Genomic DNA, 21,213 nt, shown 5'->3' with positions numbered 1-21,213 from the left:
AGGGGACAAAACAGACTGTTCTCTAAGGAGCTTCCTCTTTTTTTAACAGAAGAAGCCAGAAGTGCCGCTTCCTTCCACCAACCCATTTCTGGAGGATGAAACTGGGACAGAGACAGATGAGATTGTGATCGAGAAAAGTGATACGGACAAAGTAAGTCTTTGAAGTTCTCCAGTTGTCAGTGAGGCAGTCTCTGTGTCAAAATCTCTGGTGGTGCCTAAGCTTTTTCCATCACATTGATTTGAAAGGTTTGTTTTCACAGCAATTAATTTAGCACAGTTTTGATCCTCTGTGCAGCATACAGGCTCCCAGTACAAGCGTGGTTTGCTCTGGTTCACTTCACTGAAACCAAAGCAATCTTTATTTCAGTTAATAGTGCGGAGACAATCCTGCCACATGAGAGTGAGTTGGATTCTGTTCTAGTCCATGCAGCAACAGCTCAAAAGTAACTACAGGATTTCTGTCAAAGAAAGATGAACTAGCATAGTTGGGGTTTCAGATCCCAGAAGAAGCTCCCACTGCAAGCAGTTACAATTAATATTTTGCCTTGTCAGCCAAGCAAACTAAGTCTCGAGTCACCCCACAACTCATTGAACTTTCAAGTGTCAGTTCTGGATTTTCACTCCGAATATATTACTTCTGGGATTTTTATCTCTATAGTGTTTTTCATCCATTACCTCTGCAAAGCAGGCAACACCTAACCACTTGTAAAAGCGCTGGGTTTCCAAAGCCCTCTGCAAACATTAAAGGAGTGAATAGTAAACACAATTGTTTTAATTGGCACCAGTATCAAAGCCTGTAAGCCCCATATTTTTTACTCACCAGACAGACGTTTTCCAAGTGTTCAACTGTTGCTTGCGGAAGGTGCTACCTTCTCTTTGTTCGGTTACAGCCCTGTAAATGGGACATTTACAGGTCGTATCCTGATGGGTGACCAGAGCCCTAGGACCCACTGAGATCTGTTTCCCTGGGGAGATTGGGGGGTGGTAGCTCTCCACCAGCACAGTTTGGTGCACTGCATCCCCTCCGGCTTTTCACACAAGCAGGGTGGCCCGCTGCCTTCCACCCACAGCAGGAGTCCTGAAATAGAACGACTAAGCAAAGTCTTGCTCTTTCCATTAAAATACAACTTGGACAGTTGGTGTTGGACAGACTTTATCAGTGATCTAGAAGCCAGAGACTGGGAACCTGGGGAAACACCTGTGTGGTGTGTTTTTTGTGAAGAGCTTGCTTTCCGCTGTCTGTAATAGCGGGGGAAAGATTGGCTCTGATGTGCAGTGCTGGGCTGAGATGACATCCTTGGAGAAGTCAGTAGTGCTAGAAGGCAGGTGAAGAGATAAATTGCAAAGCCTTTTTAGGCTGTTTAGGGCTGGTTTTAGTGAACAGTGGAATGCACTGCCCTGGCCAGAAACAGTTCAGGTACTTCTGAGAAAGGAACTGCTCTGCTCCTTGTACGTGGGGAGGCTGGTATAAAGCCGTCCATTGAGCTATCCCTTGAAATGCAGTTTGTGGTGAGGTTGCCCTCTCTTTTTGGGTATGCCCTGTGTTAATGCTCACAATGTAGCGCTGGGCTCTGCTGCAAGGGCGGCTGCCCCGCAGGCGCCTGTCTGCCAAACGGGACCCCTGTAAGCCCCACTATTGCAGTTTCAAACTGCCAACATCTGGTCATTAGTGCTGGTGAGTTCACGTTGGAGGTCTCATCTTCTGTCACTAGCTGAAAAAGAGAAGGGACTGGAAGGGTTGAAGATGAAGAGTTTTGAGTGGTAAAGCTCTTCCAAGACACTAGTCCTGAGAATTCAAGACACTTGGGAGTGTAAGAGGGAGCACAAGAGTTGGGGGGGGGGGATCCATGTTAAAAAAGAGCTTCTTTTAGTGATCCTAGCAGTTCGTTTTAATCTGTTTACTTTGGATAGTAATGAAAGGAAACTGGGCCAGCTGCAGACCTCCTTACTGTGACAACAGTAACCTTTTATTATTTCCATCAAACTCAAGGAGGAAATAGCTTAAACATCTGCAGCTTTTGGATAGGATTGCACACTCAGAAATACAGCTTCACTGCTACTGTTAAAAGATTTAGTATTCTCTCCACCAGACATGCTGGGAGCAGCATGATGCAAAGACACGCTCACACACACAAAACCAGTCCTGCGTTAGGAGTTGGCTCTTTCAGCCTGGTAAATCGTAAACATCATGAATCTGCAACCTTGTGTTGCTGCTGTCCTGGAAACTTGGCAACTAGGAGGTTTTTGTAATTACCACCTATTGTTTTTCCTCCCAGCTCCGATGAGCGTGTGCATCCGGCAGAAACGGGCAGGCACTGGCAAAGGGGCTTGGGCAGAGAATGCTGGGTAGTGGCTCTGTCCCAAAGCTGTAAAAACTTACATTCTCCAGTCATGCTCTTAGAAGGTTAATGAAGCCAGTCTCATAGAGGTGGTCTGGTCTCCATAAAACCATTCGCTCAGTTTAGGTTTGCAGCCATATGTTAGTATTCGTTGTGTCTTTGAGTCTTAATTATTTCTGAGAACACTTGAGAAATGCTTGCCTCGTCATTCTTTGCTATTTCTGCAAATGACTTTGTGCCACCTCCTCTGTCATTTAGGAGAGTACGTTCTTTAGGCTCTCTTGTTTTGCTTCTCTTATGCTAAAAAAAAAATTTCAACTGGAAAAATTCGTATCTTCATTGGCTGGGAACTGATCCTGGCTTTTTGTGGAGAGAGGCAAGAATTCCATTCCAGAGTCACTGCAGCGCTCTTTGCAGGCAGTGAAAAATTGTCAGCTTGCCGGCAAGCAACAAGAAATATTGAAGAAATATTGTCTATCAGTAAAAAAAAAATAATTAAAAATCTAGCTGTAGGGCAAAGATGAGCTTAAAGGCCCTGCCCAGCCTGGTACTTAAACATGCACAAATTTAAGCATATGAGTAGTCCCAGCGGCTTCAGTGAGATGTGCTTGGCCACTGCGTAGAGTGCAGTACTAAACTAAAATGAGAGTAAACCGGATGACTCCCAAATGGCATATGTGCTTAATGCTCTAAATGTGATTTTAAAATAGAAGTCTTTGCATCCCCAGAAACATGTTTCACGGTGAAAGCAGTCCTGTAATGTTGCCTGTATAATTCCAGCTCCTCCAGTAATTACATGCTGTTTATCTAAATAAAATTCATCCAGATGAAGTCTGTAACTTTGAGTTATTGTCCTTAATGTTCTAAAATGTCGGGATTTTTCAATGTTGCTTCCAAATAACTGCTGTGTTTCATTTCAGAGGTGACTAGTAGAGTCTTGTTACTGTTCAAAGGGTTCAGCAAGGTTTTATTTACAAACTGCATTAAGATTCTTCGACTGAAATCTGTTAGCATGGAGCAGCCTTCTCTTTAAGGATAAGAATACTTTACAAGTGAAAAGATAATTCCTTGGAATACTAACAGCCCTGTATGAGGAAGGGAAGACTCAGACATACTGACCCTGTATATACTGTCAATTATATGCCTTTGATAGCAAATCTCTGTGTTGTAATATTTCTAAAGACTTAGATCCTTCTGTGCTGTTGCATCACTGTTTCTTCTAGGTCTTACAAGGCAGGTTTGAAACCAACACTCTAAATGTTTTCTTACAGCCAAAGAAGCCGAAGGCCCCTGACAATCCTTTTCATGGCATTGTTTCCAAGTGCTTTGAGCCTCACCTTTATGTGTATATCGAGTCCCAGGACAAGTGAGTAAACAGCATGCTCTTTTGGGTTTGTTTGCTTTTGAATGTGTATTACAGTTGGATTGTACTAGATTCTGTACTCAAGCTGCAGAAAATTAATTTCTTGGAAGTCTGCTTTCTAATTTCATCAGTAGCTGTATTCATGGTTCGAGGAAGATAGAATGAGCGGGACCTTTGCTTGGGCAAAAATGAGCGTTCAGAGGGCTGTGGATGTTGGTTTTGTCTGTAATTGCAAAGGCCTGCGGGAATGATGCCTGCTGCCTTTCTGTGGAAGAGGCATAGTGTTTCTGAAATTGCTTCTCTTGCCTCTGCAATTCCCACTGCAGACATATGCCTGCCTTTCGTCTCATGTCTTCCACAAATAGTAGGTTTGCTTTTTCTGTAAAATGCATATGTGGCTTCGTGGTAGAGGAGTTTCAAGATTTGCTGTATAGAAAGAAGTTACTCGAGATCCTTAGATGAAAGCTGCTGTAGATGAGCTGGCTGTAAGATAACATTATCATCACTCACAGATTGGGACTTTGTCAGGGGCTTTAATCCCTGGAACCCTTCTTCGTCTTCCTCTTTGACTTGCAGCAAAATAACTTGAATGAAAGGAGCTTTCAGCTTAGAGCTCTGAGAAGCTTTTAGAGCTCTCACCACGCTTTCTTGTGCACCTCGATTCACACCAGGGTTTAAATAACATCTCTGTAACAACTGCAGTGCCAACTGGGAGAGGAGATAGTTGAAAAAGGTTCAGTACAGTCTTTTAGCGCAGGTTAGTGGCTGGAAAGGAGAAATTGGTGCCTGCCTCATGTAATTCATCTGTCTCTGCCCTTCTATCTTTCAAGGACTTACACATGAGAGAGTGCATAACGTGAGGCTCGTAGTGTCCTGATTTTGTCCAAACTTCAAGATAGCCATCTTGAAAAAGCTTTCCCATGTCCCATCAACCTTTTATGCTTAAAAATAAATAAATAAATAATTAAATACAACCTTGCACAATGGTCTGTCATGCTGGGTTTAGGTTCCGCTCTGCAGTGTAACAAAGGGAAACGGATATTTCCCTCCCGCCCTCGGCCAACGGAGCACCAACTTGTTTGAATATTTCTTCCCTTCTCACTGGGGGCCATTTTAATCCCCGTTTTGGTAATTCTACCCCACTGTGCTCCTAGCTCTTTCAGTTGCTTTTTTTTTTCCCCTTTTCCTTTACAATCCTGAGATGTTTTATATTAGCTTTATAGCCACAGGCTGCAAGGCGTTCAAAGAAAAACTGCCACAGTATTCCCCATGCTGCCCCTGTCTGCCAAAAATCGCTTTCCTTTATGATTTTCTCTCTTCTTCCCCCTTTGATTGAACTTTTGAGGAATCTGTTGCTGATGTCTGAAAATGAGGAGTTGCTTAGATAATTAATTGTATGTTTGGGCTCTGAATAGTGAGAGTAGTGTGACAGTTTTATTCATCATTGCCTTAAGTCTGTGGCAAAAAGCAGCCTGGACCTTTTCTTCTGAAAAATTGTTTCCATACCCATTTAAAGAAACACAGTGCCAAAATCTGTAGCAATTTAAGAGGAGACACCTGAAAGAAAGACTTGAAAGGTGCTGCTCTCCACCCTTAGCTGCAGTGTAAATATCAGATTTCTTAACAGGAAAGCAGATTTCATTTCTGCCCCTTTGGGATATGTGTCTTTACCTCTTCTTTGTGGTCTGTCGGAGCAACGGGAGCGTACACGTGTGAACTAAGCTGTTCTGCTGGAGTGAAGGAAGAGCTCTGTCAGGTCTGCAGTGATGAGAGTATGCAGAGCTGTGGTTAAGTGTGCTAAAATGCATGCGTGCGTTCAGATTGTTCGGACAACTGGCACTTTGTGGTGTGTGTTTGTGGCTTCGTGAGCAGAGGGGCTTCCAAAATACTTAGTCCATGGAAACTATCCTGAAAGTGGTCCAGGTGTGTCAATGCCATTGCCCTTTCCCAGTGCCCAACAGATAGCAGCTGTTCACATCACTGAACAGACCGACTTACTAAGCACCGTGTTCTCTCGTGCTGTGAGGAGTTGCCTAGTTCCTCTCATGATTGCCAGAGATGCAGAAAAACCACTGCATAGGTTGAGTGAAAGAAAAAAGAAAGAGGAATATAGGAATGAAAGGATTTAAGAACCAGAATAAAATTCCCTTTATATGATTTCATTTCATATTTTTGTCTCGGTTAGATTTGGAGAGTTCTTGCTCCCAATAAATATGCTACTGTTAGGAAATACCACATCTGCATTACCGGAGAATTTGCTGTGAGCTTTTTTGCAGAGCCTGTATAGAGAGAATGTTCATTTTGTGTAGCTCTCCTGCCTTCTCCATGTTTCATCTCCCAGTAGCTTTTTCTGCCAAATTCTTTGTGCTCCCACATAAAGTTTGGTAGCCTTTGTATTGCATTTGGGCCAACTAAGACTAATGTGAAAGTTTGATTGACGTCAGCTGAAATGTGCATTAATAATATGTTAGTTCCCTTAGTGCATGATATTCTGATGTGTTGCTTGTATCAATCCCATGCTGAAATAAGAGCAGTCCTCATGGCCTGCCTTTGACAGGCAGTTTGTCCAGGTTAGGATCAGAACAAGCATGAAGCTCTAGTGCTTCTCTCTCAGCTCTTTTGGACAGCTGCATTTGCTCGTGCATCCCAGTTGACAAGACCTTGGGGGACTGGGAGAATGTAGATACGTCTCACTTTGCCTCAGAGAAGAAGAGAACATGTGGAGTAAGCATAAAGAAACAAAAACCATTGACATTCCTCACTGCGTCTTGAGACTGAGAGAACGAAAAAAAAAAAGTGGCTGGTGAATGCTAAGAAAGCTCTACTTTGTTGCCCAGATGGAGCAAAGCGCAGATGCAGAGGTGGAAATGCAGCTGTTTAATTTAGTGGGACTTTTGACAAGGAGCAAGCCACGTCCGCTTTATTTGAGAACCTGAAGGAATGCTGCAGCTTGCAGCACGTGTGAGCCCTCCTGCAGCAGCCATCTGTTTGGCTCTCCTACAGCTACGGGGGAAGGTATATTTTGCTTCACTGTGGTCGAATACAATCAATGCTTCGGTTCAGTGTTCAATTGCTCATGCCAGTGTAGAGATTTATCACATCAGTTGAGCAGCCTGATGTTTTTACAGTTCTTGTAACAAAGCCGAGGAACTGCGTGTATCTGTGGAATCAGAGCTATGTGAAGTACTCAAAGCAGCAAGCAATAAGCATGAAAAGAGGAGCTACTTGTCTTTGCAATAGCCTATGGGCCTAGCTTAAGCCAAAGAGCCTTGCTTCGTGATTTAAAGCCCTGATATTGCAAGCACGCTTCTGTAGATTAGTTTGGCCCAGTGGATCATCCATGGTAGGAACTCAACCGTTTTGGTGCAGCGATCTGTAAGTTTATCAGGAAAGAGAGAGGCCACCTTTTCTACTTGTGTGGTGTTGTCAGTTCTTTGGTAAACTGGAATCAGAGTGGTTTTTCTCTTTCACAAGACAAAAAGAAAGAAAGGACAGAAACTGGGGAAAAGTTTTCATCTTTGGTGTGGTTTTTCCCCTTTCATTGGCAGAAGTAAGTGAGAACGAGCTGAAGGGTCTTAGCCGCTGTGCCGTCGGTGCTGGCAGTAATGCCATACCCATCCCAGGAGACCCTAATGCAGTCTCCGCATGAACTCTTGTGTTGTGCTGGGTGCCCTGTGAGCTAGCCTAAGATTAGGAGAACATTCCAAGTTGAAACTCTTTGAGAGGCTTTTAAAGGAGGTTTTTCGTTTCTATGGACAGCATTGCAATTCTGTCAAATAAGTCTGTTTCTGAAAAACAATAATAATACATTAACTATAAAATAATGCCTTTTTTTAAAAAAAAAAAAAGTAGTTCAGTTTTTTGCGGGAGTTACAGTTCAGATTCTTTCTTCTCCCATTCCCCTTCTAACAATTTGGCTTTTTATTTAGGTACCCTGGATCATGGCACAGCACAGCCATTACACACTCAGCCGTGAGAGGGATGAAGGCTGTGCTGTGGGAAGGGGAGAGCTGGGGGAAGTGGAGCTAAGACCGTAGTGGAAATGGGAATATAAAATACAGGAACTTCACAACTCCTTTCGGTCAGCGGAGTGCCACTCTGTCATCTGAAATGTCTATATATTCCTCAAAAGCCAAACTTCCTTGTGGAAGGTTGTATGTATTTCTGTGTCTGGGGGAGGAGGTTTATTGCTGTAATTTAGTTCATCTGGCAAAGGTTACTCCACTTAGCTGAGCTCCGGTGTCAGGAGAGCTGGTCTTGGTTCCTGACACGGATGTGCTGTCTCTGGAGGAGTAGGACCAGAGGAACTCCGCAAGATCAGAAGACTTCTTTGGTTCTGTATTGATGGTTCTGGCCCTCTGCCATGCTAAAAAGCCTTTTTGTTGTGATGAAATGGTGGAGTGAAGTTTATTGTTGCCTAAAGACCAAAGTATTTGAGTAAGGATCAGGTTATAATGAATCACTGGAGACAATAGAAGGGCTTTTTGTGCTTTTAAAAAGAGTTTAAGTAGGAAGTGCACTTTGTGCTCATGCTAAATAAAACTTCTTTAAAGGACGTGTGAAGTTGTGCAAAACCAGGTGGTATCCAAATGGGACCAAGAAATGGCAAATGGCACACCATTTTGAGCACATCCCTTTAAAAGCCATATTCCCCGAGGTCTGCTCCAGAGGCCGCTGATATGGGAAGCCCGACTGTTACTTTTGCCAGTGCCAGGAATGAAACTTGAGCGTACGCTTTATGCACTTGCATCAAATGTGCTGAACCCAGTCCTGGCAGACTTGTGAGCTTTTATATGTGACTGGAGAACAGATTGAAGCTGCCACTAAAACTTTTGAGTACAAAAGGTCGTTACTCATCAGTTCAGTCCGCGTTATTGTATGAGCTTTGTGCTGAGAGGGTGGAGATAAGGAAGGGTGGAATACCCAACTGCTAAAATCTGAATGTGTTTGCTGGTGTCACAAGGCAGGGCATCTGGTTTTAAGCATTATTCTCGCTCTTCCCTCCCTTTCCTCCCCCAACATACTAAAATACCTTTCTGTTGTTCCCCTACATCAGAAATCTCGGCGAACTGATTGACAGGTTTGTGGCTGACTTCAAGGCTCAAGGTCCCCCCAAACCTAATGTGGACGAAGGAGGAGCCGTCCTGCCCAGCTGTGCTGACCTCTTTGTGTACTACAAGAAGTGCATGGTGCAGTGCTCCCAGCTCAGCACAGGCGAGCCGATGATAGCCCTGACCACCATATTCCAGAAGTACCTTCGGGAATACGCCTGGAAAATTCTGTCTGGAAACCTGCCCAAGTGAGTTTCGCTTCCCAAGTGCTGCAGCACTGTCTGGTGAGACATTCCAGTGAGGAGCAGATGCTTTGTAAACTTAATTAATAAATACATGCTTGTGAACACTTAGGCTTCACTGTCAAAGAAACCATGTAGCAGCAATATGACTACATTTACTTCACAATTTTCTCAATAGTTTAATTTGTTGCACTGAGAAACAGCAAGAGACCAAATGGACAGTCACGGGATTGTTTTTCTTTTAAGGGCCCCTGGAGGATAGCTTCATATTTGGCTTTGATTAGCAGTCAGATTTACAGTTTCTTGAAATTCTTTTTGAAATGCCAGCCCAAGTCTCTTTAGAGAGGTCTGGCTTTCAGAAACGTACTTACCCTGCTACTTGGGTAACCAGTTCGTACTGTGATTCTTAGCTGCCTTAGCTCAACGTTATACATATAGTAATTTATAATGAAGGTGGTTTATTTGTGTTTTGCTAAAGTGCTTACCTGTAACTCCCTCTGCTCTGTAACATTTTATAGATATATGAATAAAATATGTAGATGTAAATCCAGTGAATAAAGGAAATCGTTATGAGTTTACACCAACATGGATAAGTATACAGGCTAAAGGAGCTCCTTCAGATATTGCCAAACTTAACTACAGATAATTTTGTATGCTATTTACCATCTTCAGCTTGTTTCCCTTGTAAACCTGGGAGCAGCAGAATGAATTTCTGAAACCAGTAAAATATTTTACAGATGGAAGGGGAGAGGGTTACATCCAGACAAGTGGAAAGATAAATTTAATGTGCATTCTCCATCAGACCTCAGTTGCATTCTTTATACACATTTTTTTGTGTGCTCCATTTTTGCTGTCCAAGATAAATATCACTGTCCTATTTTTTAATGGATTTGGATTATAAAGAGTTGAGAGGTAGGGAATTTCCTGACTCTAAATTGTTCTGAGTCCTTCTTTGTTGATATACAGCCATTAATCACTGGAAGACAGTGGAAAGAAGCCACATCTTCTGTAATTTACTGTGTTGATATCATCAGTTTTTAAAACAGATTACCAAAGTTTCAAATGCATGTTGACATCTGTTTAAGACTGAGAAGATAAATATGACAAGCTGCCTGATAGTTACTGAGATTTTTCTGTAATCTTTAATTAGATTTTGAGTAACTGGCAGTGAAGGTGAAGCTAGCTGGGGAGAGCTGTATTCCACTTGCATCCTAATCTAGCATGTTGTGAATGAGTGAGTTGTCCTTTGCCTTTGATACAAAGTTCTGTTTGTCTTTCTAAAAGATCTTCCTTAACCAAAATAGCAGTTGTGGGTTTGATGTAGAATGCCACTGACCTGTGTTGCACAGGGCATTGGACTTTGTGGTCATAAGGGCTTTTTATGGCATTGAAATCTAGTAGTAATTTTGCAATGTGTCTGTCTGTACACCTGAAAGCCCTAGAGGTTTTGTCCTTTTTTTTCCCCAGGACAACTAGCAGCAGCGGTGGGCTCACCATCACTAGTTTGCTGAAAGAAAAGGAAGGCTCTGAAGTGGCAAAGTTTACTTTAGAAGAACTCTGCCTCATTTGCAGCATCCTAAGTACTGCAGAGTACTGCTTGGCCACCACCCAGCAGGTGAGCTTTCCTCTACAGCACCTCTGAGACTGCACCCAGCAGCAGCCCCTCTTCTGTCCTGAGATGCTCTGCTGCTCCCTCTTCAGGGGTAGGCTGCTGTGGAGACTGGAAGAGTCAGAAGTACTAAAATATCTGTAGTAGCGTCTGCTCCACACAGTATCCCATTGATTATTGAACTCTACATTATTAAGTCTATATTTCGAAGAAAGAAAGGTAGTGATTTTGCTTTTTCTACCTGAGAAAAGTAATTTGCTTGTAATCCAGCTCTGCAGCGTCAGTTTTGGATTCAGTCCTTTTATACTTGTTACATAATTTTGTTTTGGATAGAGGACCAATTTTTTTTTTTTTAAAAAAAGACTCTTGTCTTGGTTCACGATCTCCCTTTTATAAGAACAAGAAAAACAGTAATTCAGAATAGGTTTGGGACAATGCTTGCATGAAATATTGGGGCAAGGTGGAGTGAAGAGAAGAGGTATTTATGCTGATATGCTTTGCAGCCACAATGCTTGTTGCATTCAGGTGCTTTCAAAATGCCATAGGTTAGTAGATGAGCTGTGATGTTTGGCTGTATCAAGGTCTCTCCACCACTAGAACTGGCAATCCTCCTCCTCTGCACTTTGGGCACAGGCAGGGTGTTGAAAAACATCTTTATTAGCAGGACAGGTGCCACAGTGTCAAGCTAGTACATTAGCATGTCATACTAGAGTTACATATATGACCTTGGAGTTTTACTTCTTTGAGGACACAGTGCCACCATAGGCCATCCTGGCAGATGATTATGTCCAGGGTGTCCAACAAGGAGAGTTTTCCAGTGTTCACTGGCTGAGTTTTGGATATGGTCTGGGCACAGATTAGGTTTTAAGAAGCTGACTTTTCCAGGACATAAGTTTTCAAGAATGGTCATTCCAAGAAAGAAATCTGATCTTTCTGTTGCTTGTTTTGTTTCCTAACAGTTGGAAGAGAAACTCAAAGAAAAAGTGGATGCGAGTCTAGTGGAGAGAATCAACCTGACGGGAGAGATGGACACGTTCAGCATGTATGTTCAGCAGATGCATCCTCCCAGAATATATCAAACATCCTAGTTTGTCAGCCAGATGGTGCTGGAGTAATGCAAGCCCAAGATCCCAGTGTCGCAGGACCCAGCCAGCAGTAGGACCCACCCAGATACGCAGCCTAGGCATAGGCATTTCCCTGGTGAAGGAACGGTCATCCTTTGGCTAGAACAAGAGCAGCAGTAGTACAGACTTCAGATGTAGTTGTTCCCCATCGTCCTAGCCAAAGGAACAAGAGCACTGGAAAGGGGAAAGGAAACAGTGAGTTTCCATTTGAAACATCATTTGCATCTTGGCAGCTCTGTGAGGTGGCTGTTACATTTCAAGAAAGGAAGCTATTTCAGTACATTCCTTCCTGCTTTAACTTCCCACTGTTAATCAGCAGCCTTGTCAGTATGATCAAACCCCATTTCAGAGGACATAAAAGACTGATCCAATCTTATATTTGGGGATTATAATTGAGAGAAGATTATCATTCATTAAAATAACTTTTCACGTAACGATGCTAAAAATATTCCCCTCTAACATTCTCTCCTTTCCACCACTGACAAACAGATTGAATATTTTTTGAGGGAAGAAAACCGAGGCAAAAAAATAATTGTTTTGCCTCACATCAGACAAAAGAAAACCTTGGCAAAGCTGGGAAAATAATCCCTCTCACCAGCTCTCCTTCTCCATAAAACAAAGATTCAGCCCAGATAGCAGTAAGATTTTTTTCAGAAGACTTCCTTCCTGTGATTCCTCATCTCTTGCTCCAATGGGCAGGATCCCACTGAATCTCCATCCAGGTTTTTCACATGGTCTCGGGCTCCATTCCAGGTTGCAGAAACTCCCTTCCCTTTAGATATTTCTCAGACCTTTTTAAGAGTGAATCCCTGACCAAAAGCTAGGGTTGCTGTGTCCACTAAGCCAAAGCAAGCAAGGTAGCTGGGGAGTAGAAATAAAATACGCCATATGATCGGGTTTTCTTAACATGGACAAGTTAAGGGTGAGTTTTGTGTTTTCTCGTGACCTTCTCAGCAGGAGCCAGCTACCTTGAGTCACTGCTCAGTTTCCACAGAGGCTGCCTCGTGAAGTGGTTGGTTGTAGGCAGCCCGTATGATGTGTTTTGGAAATTGTTTAAACGTATAGTTCACATTTGCTGGTTTGGACAGCTTTAAAGTTAAACTGACAAGCCTGATGTATCTTGTAACAAAGGCTTTTTAATTGACTTTCAGTCTGTTCCAGTATAGCACTTTGTCCAGTCTTCTGTCAGTGTAAGTCATAGCTATAAACTTCTCTGGCATTTGCTCATTCAATACCAAACAAGTTGTTTCTTCTGGGATTTGATGTCTTGTTAGGCACGGTCATAAAGAAAGTGATAAAATGTTGCTGCTTACTCACCCTGGAGAGTGTTTCTTCATATGCAGAATGGATAGCGCAGAACCACCCCAAATATGTATGAAGCGATCGACTCTGAGCAGGGGGCGTTACCCCTGGGGTGGCTAAGCATTTTGAGGAAATGTGGGAAAAATAATGAGCTCTTCTTGAAGCTCCACAGAAGGAAAATTATTGTCACGTAAATCCAGAAATCCATGATTCCCGCTTCCCTGCCCTATTAATCTGTTGTGAGATTATGGGCAGCATTTAGAGACCCCCTCGAAGGCCTGAAGCGTTGACTTTGCTATAGTAAGAACTTACTGCACTAACCTATACTGCTCGTTTATGGCCTCAGCTTCCCAATCTATCAGCTTCCGTGCATCTGTCAGGGATTGTATGAGGATTCATTAACTGCTGCTGAAGTACTGCTACATGCTGCCAGGGGCAAAGATTTGAAATGGCTTCTAGCAGAACCAGGATCCAGGCCCTCTTGGCATGTGACGATGCTTTGCGTTTGCAACACGCTTCTTGCTGCACCGTTACCCCTCTACAGGAGGTATTTATTTTGAAAAGTAGATACATAGGTTTGTCTCCCTGTTTGCAATCTTGCGGATTTCAGGTGAGAGCCCGTACTTTGTGACCCAGCTTCGGACAGACTCCTGACATGTGGAGACTAGTGATGAAGTTGCTTTCCTTCCACTGAGAGGGTTGTGTTTTGTCTTGGTGCTGAACCACAACCCTTTCCTACGAGTCACTGCCAGCAGCTGCCCTGCAGGAGTCAGCTGTGCCCAAGACACGGTTATTTCAGTCTCGCTCCGTTGGCATTGCTTGAGCTGGTGGAATCCCCCAAGGGAGTAAATCCTGTAGTGCCCACCAGGAGCAGTGGCACCAGCAGAAATGGTCGCAGGCTTTTTTTATGCCAATGCAAGTTTCAGGTCATGTAAACTTGAAGCCAGTAGTCGCTTCATCTCCCATGCTGATTTTTCCAACTAATTTTGGATGAGTTTGGCTTTACAAACAAATTAATTGCTCTGAAGGAACAGTCTTTTACTTGCCATCCTGTTCCAGTCTTTATGTGCTGGAGCTCTAGGAAAGGGAATAGACAACCTCTGTGGGTTGTGGTGAAGAACAACACTCGGATCCCAGCAGCAGAATTAAGAGTGGGTGATATATCTTGACAAGGAGGTGGACACTTAAAAATATTTTGAACAGTGAACTCCAGAGTAGTACCCAGAACTTCACAAAGAAGATGAGGGGGAGGAAAGATGGTTTGAGGAAGCATTGGTCAGATTTCTTACAGATCTGCAATTCCCATCTGCGCTACCATCATGAGAAAGAGCAAAAGTAAAATCCAGTTCTTACATATATAATCCCAAAGTTGTAAACAGGCATCTGTGGCAGATCTAAAGTTTACACTGTTTTTAAAAACTGTACTTACTTAGTGAAACACAGTCACTTGTTAGTTCTAGCAGAAGTTGCCTGTAATGCGAGTACTGGGTTACGTGCCCTTGAGGGTGGTCTGAGTTGCTGCAGACAGTGTTTCTCGGCTGTTGTTTTAGGATCGGTTGCACCTTTATGCACATTGTAATATGGTGGCATCAAATCTGTCTCTAAGCAATATCATGCTGTTAAAAAAAAAAGGGGGGGGGGGGGCGGGAAGAGAAATGTGTTTGACTAATGTGTTCTTTAGTCTGGTATATGTCTCTGAGAAACTCAAACAATGGATGGCGGCAATCCTAGACATAGTGTAAATAAGACATCTGCCTTGATCTTCTCAAATGGGAGACATGTTCAGAACTCATACAGATGTACTTTTTAAAATCCTCTTTGCAAGTTTCTCTGAGTAGTAGAATAGTGACTGTGAATAAGTGGAGAGATGATAAAATGTTGGTTTTATGCAGACTGGATTAAATTTGAAGCCAAATCCCAGTCTGGGCTCAATACTCAGAGGTTTCTCCTCTTCCTGATGCGAAGGTGGGGGTTACCCCATCTGACACCTTTGATCTCCAGCCCCTTCTGTGTGTCAAAACAGAGACAGGTCAACTGTAAAAATGTCCTCTCTACACTAAAGCCCGTTGTGTAGCTTCCTGATGAACTGCACGCAGATCTTCTCGGCTTCTTTTCAGTACAAGTTTTAGCTGTATGTATTCACAGCGTAATGCTACTGTCAGCTAGTAGATGATTTTCCTCCTTTCACAGTCAAATAAGCCAGTTCTGGCACTGTGTTGCTGAGTACTATTCTAAAACTCATGCTTGATTTTTTTTTTTGCAGTGTAATCTCCAACAGCATACAGCTGTTAGTGCAGGACCTGGATGCAGCCTGTGACCCTGCCCTGACTGCTATGAGCAAGGTAGGGGTTGGATTTGTTTCGGGAAGAGGTAGTCTTAAGATCCATGTGTAGTCCTTGTTTGCTTTGATTGCTTGATTTCACTATTGACACATCCTTTTATGCTGCCTTGAGACTTAGCCATCTATTGATTTCTTCTTGCTTCTTAGAGCAGCAATTGCTGTAGTTACAAATATATCCTTCACTCCAAAAACTCCTATCGTTCAGATTAGAGCTTTCATTCTTTTGCAGCATGTTAAAATACATGGATAACAAATATACTTTCTGTAAGTATCTAAGGCTTTTGCTTTCCCCTCCTAATGCCAATGGAGCCTTTAAAATTGGGAAAACTTCTGTTAGCATGAAATTTCAAATACACCTTCTCATTTGCTATCTTCTTTGTGTTCTTTGACAAGGAGTTTTACTAGCCTGCTTGTTTGTGGCCATTAAATGGAGGTCCTCAAAGGGTAATATGGAATTGAGATTGAGCCCTGTTGCTTCTGTGATCCTCTCAAGGACATATGGAGCCATTCCTAGAGAGGCCCATGTGATTAGTGCTTAAGGATTTTGTTGCAGTTACACTGCTGACTTTTATACGTTTGAAACACAGAACTGTGTTTTCTTGCCAAAGTATTGTGAAAACCCAGACTTCTTTAGACAGAGGTGAGGACAACAAAAGTGGATTGAACTATTTTTTTAATTAGAAATATTAAACATAGAGCTCCATTTTTGTAGGATCAACACACTGTCTCGCTGCCATGAATTTTAATAGCTTTCTGCTTTATGATGTATTCCAGCTGTAACTAGCCCCGCCACCCCCAGCTAATATTTGAAGTGGAATGCAGCTGGTAATAGAGCTTGTACATGTTCCAAATGAAAAGAGGATTTTTTTTCCCCAGTAAAATAACACCATTGGGAAGGGCTCAGCACTTCAGGTGTTGCATGTCTGCCATGTCAGTTCCTTAGATCCCCTGAACGTATGTAGTGTAGTAGTATTTGAATCACTTAGCTCTGACTGTTTATACCCACGTAAACCACAACCTTGAGAAAGGAGCAGCTGGTAGGCCATTTATTTTTGTCGTTGGAACACTGGTAAAATGCAACACATGTGATAGGACTGATGATATATAAACAAGTTAAGTGTTATGAAATTAGCTAAATAAATACTTGTCACTTGTGCACACATTCCATTATTTGCATCAGACAGAGTCGCTGTTATGTGGTTTTTACTAGACCTGGGTTTGGTGGAAGAGATTTTTTTTTCCTTCACCCTCTTCTTCCCTTTCCTTTAGGGCTGGGTTATTACTCTGACAGTTGAATAAGAAACACATATAATTATTTAAATGCAGAGTTAGTATTTGGAAGTGTAAAATTTCAGTCTATATTAAAGGAGTAAAGACTACGTGGCTGATCCATTCCAATTTTCCTTTACTGGGAAGGCATGTCTGACTCAAGACCCCTTGCGCCATTAGGGCTTTTCCTTTGTTTAGCTTCTTTTCATTTACTTCACTCTGGTGTCCTGCAAGATTGCACATCCCCAGTCCTCTGTTGGAGTCTCTTGTTTTTTGGTTTTTTTCCTTGCAAAAATGTTTTGTAACTATAGAGGTAAATTAAGAAATACTTAAACCTCTAAATCCACTTTGGCTGCAGGCCACTTTGAGAGATTTAACACAGAAAATGGCATCGTGAATATTGCTTTCAGCTGGGAATGGTGCTCAGTTTCCCTGATTCTTTACCTTGTGTATTCTGGAAGAAATGGTAAATGACAAGAAAGCCCCATATTACAAAATTTGTAGGTGATAATCTTTACTCAGACTTTACAGCAGGTGTAGAATGATTAAACACGGCTGTAGGACGGGAAGCTGGGATGTGGGGTAGGAGAGGAATTTGCCCTAAACCCCTGTTGTCATATTCTGGATAACAAAGTACTGTGAATGTGTTGTACTGATGTGTAGCAGGTGCTTAAATTGCCTGGTGTGCTTTATTTTTAATTGTTGGAATGAGGGGACTGCTAATCTGCATGGGATATTTTTGCCCCAATTAAGTTTATGGATTGCACTGGATAAGGCGTGATTTACTTGCTGAATTAAACATCGATTTATATGTAAAACTGTGCTTGTAAGTGGGGCTGGGGGACATTTTAGTGACTCATGTTGATCGCTTGCTGGTTTTTTATATTTTGCTAAAACCTTTTGGCACAGCTGCAATTTCCTACTTCCTTACAACTGAGTGGACAACAGCAAGCGCTTAAACACGGAGCTTTAATAATCTCTGCAATACACACGAGGAAAACCCCAAGAGCAGAGCAATCAGAGCTGCCAGCTGCTAATTAAAAGTCAGCATGAGCGCATTTTAGCCCTCAAACAAGGTGCAGCATGCAACAGTGCAAACCAAAACTCGTGTCAGGAAACAACGGAGGCAGATTCGGAGGCAGCAGTATCTGCTGCCCGCAGCACCCACTGGCTTTCCTTTCCCTCTCGCCTCTTTCTGCATGAGCAACACGAGGGCAAGGGAGAAGATGCTGACTCGGCGGTTGCAGATGCTCCCCTTGCCCAGTCCGGAGCTTATCGTTAGGATAAGCTGGCAGTGGGATGCTACTGAGCACGGGGAGACCTGGACACCGATTCATCCTCCGTTAAATCACGAAGCAACCCCTTTTGCTAGAGACCCACGTCAGTGCTGGACATGGACGAGGGACCTGGTGGTTCCTCGTTTGGCCCTGCCACCCCACTCCCAGCTCTCTGGGGATGTGGGGACATGGGGAGACATGGGGACCCACAGCCAGGCAGACCCAGGAGCGCTCTTGAGCCCCCGCTATGCCCCGAAGGCGGTGCAGCTCTCGTTAGATGTCAAACCACCCCAGTTTTGCTCAGGGTTTCTCTCTTCTCCTCCCCTTTTTAAGAAAGCGCCCTAAAATCTTGATGGTCTGGTGGGTTTTTTTGTGAAAACCGGCTCTGAAGGTAGCACCAGGTCTTCAAACTCAGGTCCTGCCCTCGCAGGCAGCGGTGGTGCCCCGTGTCCTTATGGCACGCAAGGTCTTTCGGGTGCTGCGGGGTGCGCCGTGCGCTGGGCTTCTGCCTTTGGTTGGCGAGTGCAAGGCCTCGCCGCTCCTGTTCTTTGGGCTCATTTTCAGCTTGTGTATGTAAACTATGTGGATATCCCAAGAAAAACATAGGACAAGGGAAAAAGAAGAATAAATTTAAAATGACAGGAACAAAGCTTTACCAGAAGAGTTAGGCTCATATTTCTTTTGATTACTTTTCAGTATGTGTACTATGTCTTTCATTGCAGCTACTGGGGGTTTTTTTTGGGTGAAACACACCCACATACACACACACAAAGGACTATTTTTACTGTTCATGCTTTAAAAGTTTGGTTATAAAGTATTGTTTTTGGAATGAAGACCAACAAAATGAAAGAGCTACTGTTCTATTGTTGTTGCAGTAATTCAACACAGCAGTCCCTTCCCACTTTCTGGCTCTTCCCACTATATGGGGATGGTCTGTTGGTTAAGGATCATTGTCTATCGAGAAGGGCCAGCACTGGGAATGTGCGAGTCCCTCAGAGAAACAGGCACAAAGTATCTTTTTTGGATAGGACAAGTACCATGAGGAGTAGAAAAGCAGTTGTCTCTTGAGCAATCTTCCAAGTGAAAATAAGACGGAATGAAAACCTGTGGAGCAGGTAATGAGAGAGATATCCTTTCTAGCTACCCAGGTGATCTGAGATGAGCAGGTTGGGATTTTGTTTGGTTGGTTTAAATGAAGACAGCTTTGGTAGGACACGTGTAGACTCTCTCAGACACTGTGGTTTTGCAAAGAATTTGGCTTCTCTTGCCCATCAAGTCACTTAGGCTGCATGTTGTTTGGATGGAATTGAATCAGCTGGGTTGCAGTGAACAGAGTAGCTGTAATTAAATTAAAACCAGGAATAAAAAACTACATTCAAAATCCAGAACTTGAGAAAACAAGTTTGAGGACAAACACCTCCTCAAAAGAAAAAGCTCATCTTCCACACGTGCCCTGTTTCCTATCCTCATTTTGTATCTGTTTTCCTCCTGTTTCATCTTAAGCATGAGGAACAGCATCTCCAAACAGTTGGAGCACATTGCAGAGTGCGTAGTGTCTGAACCGTAGCATGGCTAAGAGTGCTTTTTTCGGATGCTCATGTTCCTCAGTGAGACTTTGTTATATACATGGATGCTTGGCCAGGCCTTACCCAATTACCTCCCCCTGCCCCCCCCACCCCACACTGTGTACTCCCTGTGTACTGCAAATAAGGCTCAGAGAAAGTCAAGGGAGTCTCACATCTGGCTCACAGCGGCTATTCTCTTGCATTTCTGCTGATGGTAAATGAAAACAAAATGGGAGGTTGAGTAACTCTTCTTGTTTTGTATTTTTTTACATATATTTGGCATGAGCTGAAGCTGGCATCCTAGCTTATACACCAGAAGCATTTTCAGTGTGAGCTACGCTGGTGTAGAGTGCTTTGGACTTCAAGACTATTTCTACCTCTTCCATCTATCTGTCATCAGTCTCACCAGTATTAAAGTCTTGGCTGCCATACAGGAATCCAGACTTTGCAAGCTTGCAGATATTTTTCTCAAATGCCTGTAATCAGGATTTATAGGGGCACTTCATCCCAGCAAACTGGAAACTGTTAAATATCAAGGCAGTCTGGCGTGCTCCAAAAGCTTTTTTAATCCTACTGGTCCCCATTTGTGTAGGTTACCGGTCACAGTCTTTCTCTGCTCTGGTACAGAAAGGGCTGCTCTCGGTTTTCTTTGTATCTTGTGGAAGGGTTTTGCTCAATCAGTATAGTGACGAAGAACTTGACCTTGGTGGTGAATTGCAGAGGCAGTCTCTTGATGATTCCATAGAGATCTTTTGGCAGGAAGTTTGTACGGTTTTCCTTACCTATTGCTTGAATCTTAATGAATTAAGCAGTCTTTTTGGTTGTTTTTTCCCCTTCTTGCAGATGCAGTGGCAGAACGTGGAACACGTTGGTGACCAGAGTCCTTATGTCACCTCAGTGATTCTCCACATTAAACAGAACGTCCCCATCATCCGCGACAATCTGGCCTCCACGAGAAAGTATTTCACTCAGTTCTGTATAAAATTTGCAAAGTAAGTTACCAACATGGCACAGAGTTTATCGAGGTCTCTGGTTCTCACTAGTCTGTTTGTGTGTGATAATCTATTTGCTTTCTAGTATGCAGCATCAGTGGCTGTTAGTGTCTGGGTCAAGACCCTCTCCATCCAAGGAGACCACAGAGGAGGTGGGGTAGGGCAACAAACACCAGCAGCTGCTGGCAAGGTTAAAAGATTTTTCAATTTCGTGTCTGAAGTTTCCTGCTGAGGCAGATTTTCTCAGGTATTTGTATTGATTGGTTCCTCTTTATGTGCCTAAACCACCCCATAAACTTTTGCGATGATCAGTGTCTACTGTTTGCCAAGTACAGAAAGTTTTGGGTTGGACATCTTTAAAAAACTTTGAACGTCTGAATGTAGACATGACTCTTGCTGTGGGAACCTTTTTTCCTTCCAGTGATAAGAGGCTGCAGTGCTTCCAGGTACTGAGAAATATAGTGCATCATTTGCCTCAAAATAACTTTTCTAATAGCTGTAGCACTGTTGTAAGGAGGGCATGTGTGATGAGTATATTCTACCTTCAGAGTCTAAAAGCTGCTGTTTTGTGCAAAAATAATTCAGTAAGGAGGGGAAATATACATTCAGATTTTGGGGGATATTACGAGTGTCTTCCTGGCAAGTCACTTGAGCAGCATGAAAGAGCTGGAAGATGAGACAGAAATGCCCCTTGCCTCTGGATTCAGGGTTGAGGGTGCAGCTCTCCAGCATCTCTTGG

The 21,213-nt window shown here is 43.1% G+C and overlaps 1 protein-coding gene across 3 annotated transcripts in view; it reads left to right on the top strand.

Moving 5' to 3' along the window:
* The window catches only part of VPS53 (VPS53 subunit of GARP complex), a 69,316-nt gene that overhangs the window by 32,594 nt on the left and 15,509 nt on the right, over positions 1 to 21,213 (top strand). For all 3 annotated transcript variants that reach the window (XM_049802614.1, XM_049802616.1, XM_049802615.1), the window contains 7 exons: positions 50 to 151; positions 3,611 to 3,705; positions 8,759 to 9,001; positions 10,463 to 10,610; positions 11,564 to 11,646; positions 15,294 to 15,372; positions 20,326 to 20,474. In XM_049802614.1, coding sequence (XP_049658571.1) covers positions 50 to 151; positions 3,611 to 3,705; positions 8,759 to 9,001; positions 10,463 to 10,610; positions 11,564 to 11,646; positions 15,294 to 15,372; positions 20,326 to 20,474 — 899 coding nt within the window. The remainder of the gene's footprint in view (positions 1 to 49; positions 152 to 3,610; positions 3,706 to 8,758; positions 9,002 to 10,462; positions 10,611 to 11,563; positions 11,647 to 15,293; positions 15,373 to 20,325; positions 20,475 to 21,213) is intronic.

Source organism: Accipiter gentilis, chromosome 6 (genome assembly GCF_929443795.1).
Source record: "Accipiter gentilis chromosome 6, bAccGen1.1, whole genome shotgun sequence".
NCBI lineage: Eukaryota > Metazoa > Chordata > Aves > Accipitriformes > Accipitridae > Astur > Astur gentilis.
Note: the sequence above shows the minus strand (reverse complement) of the source record. Positions and strands in the feature narration are given on the sequence as shown.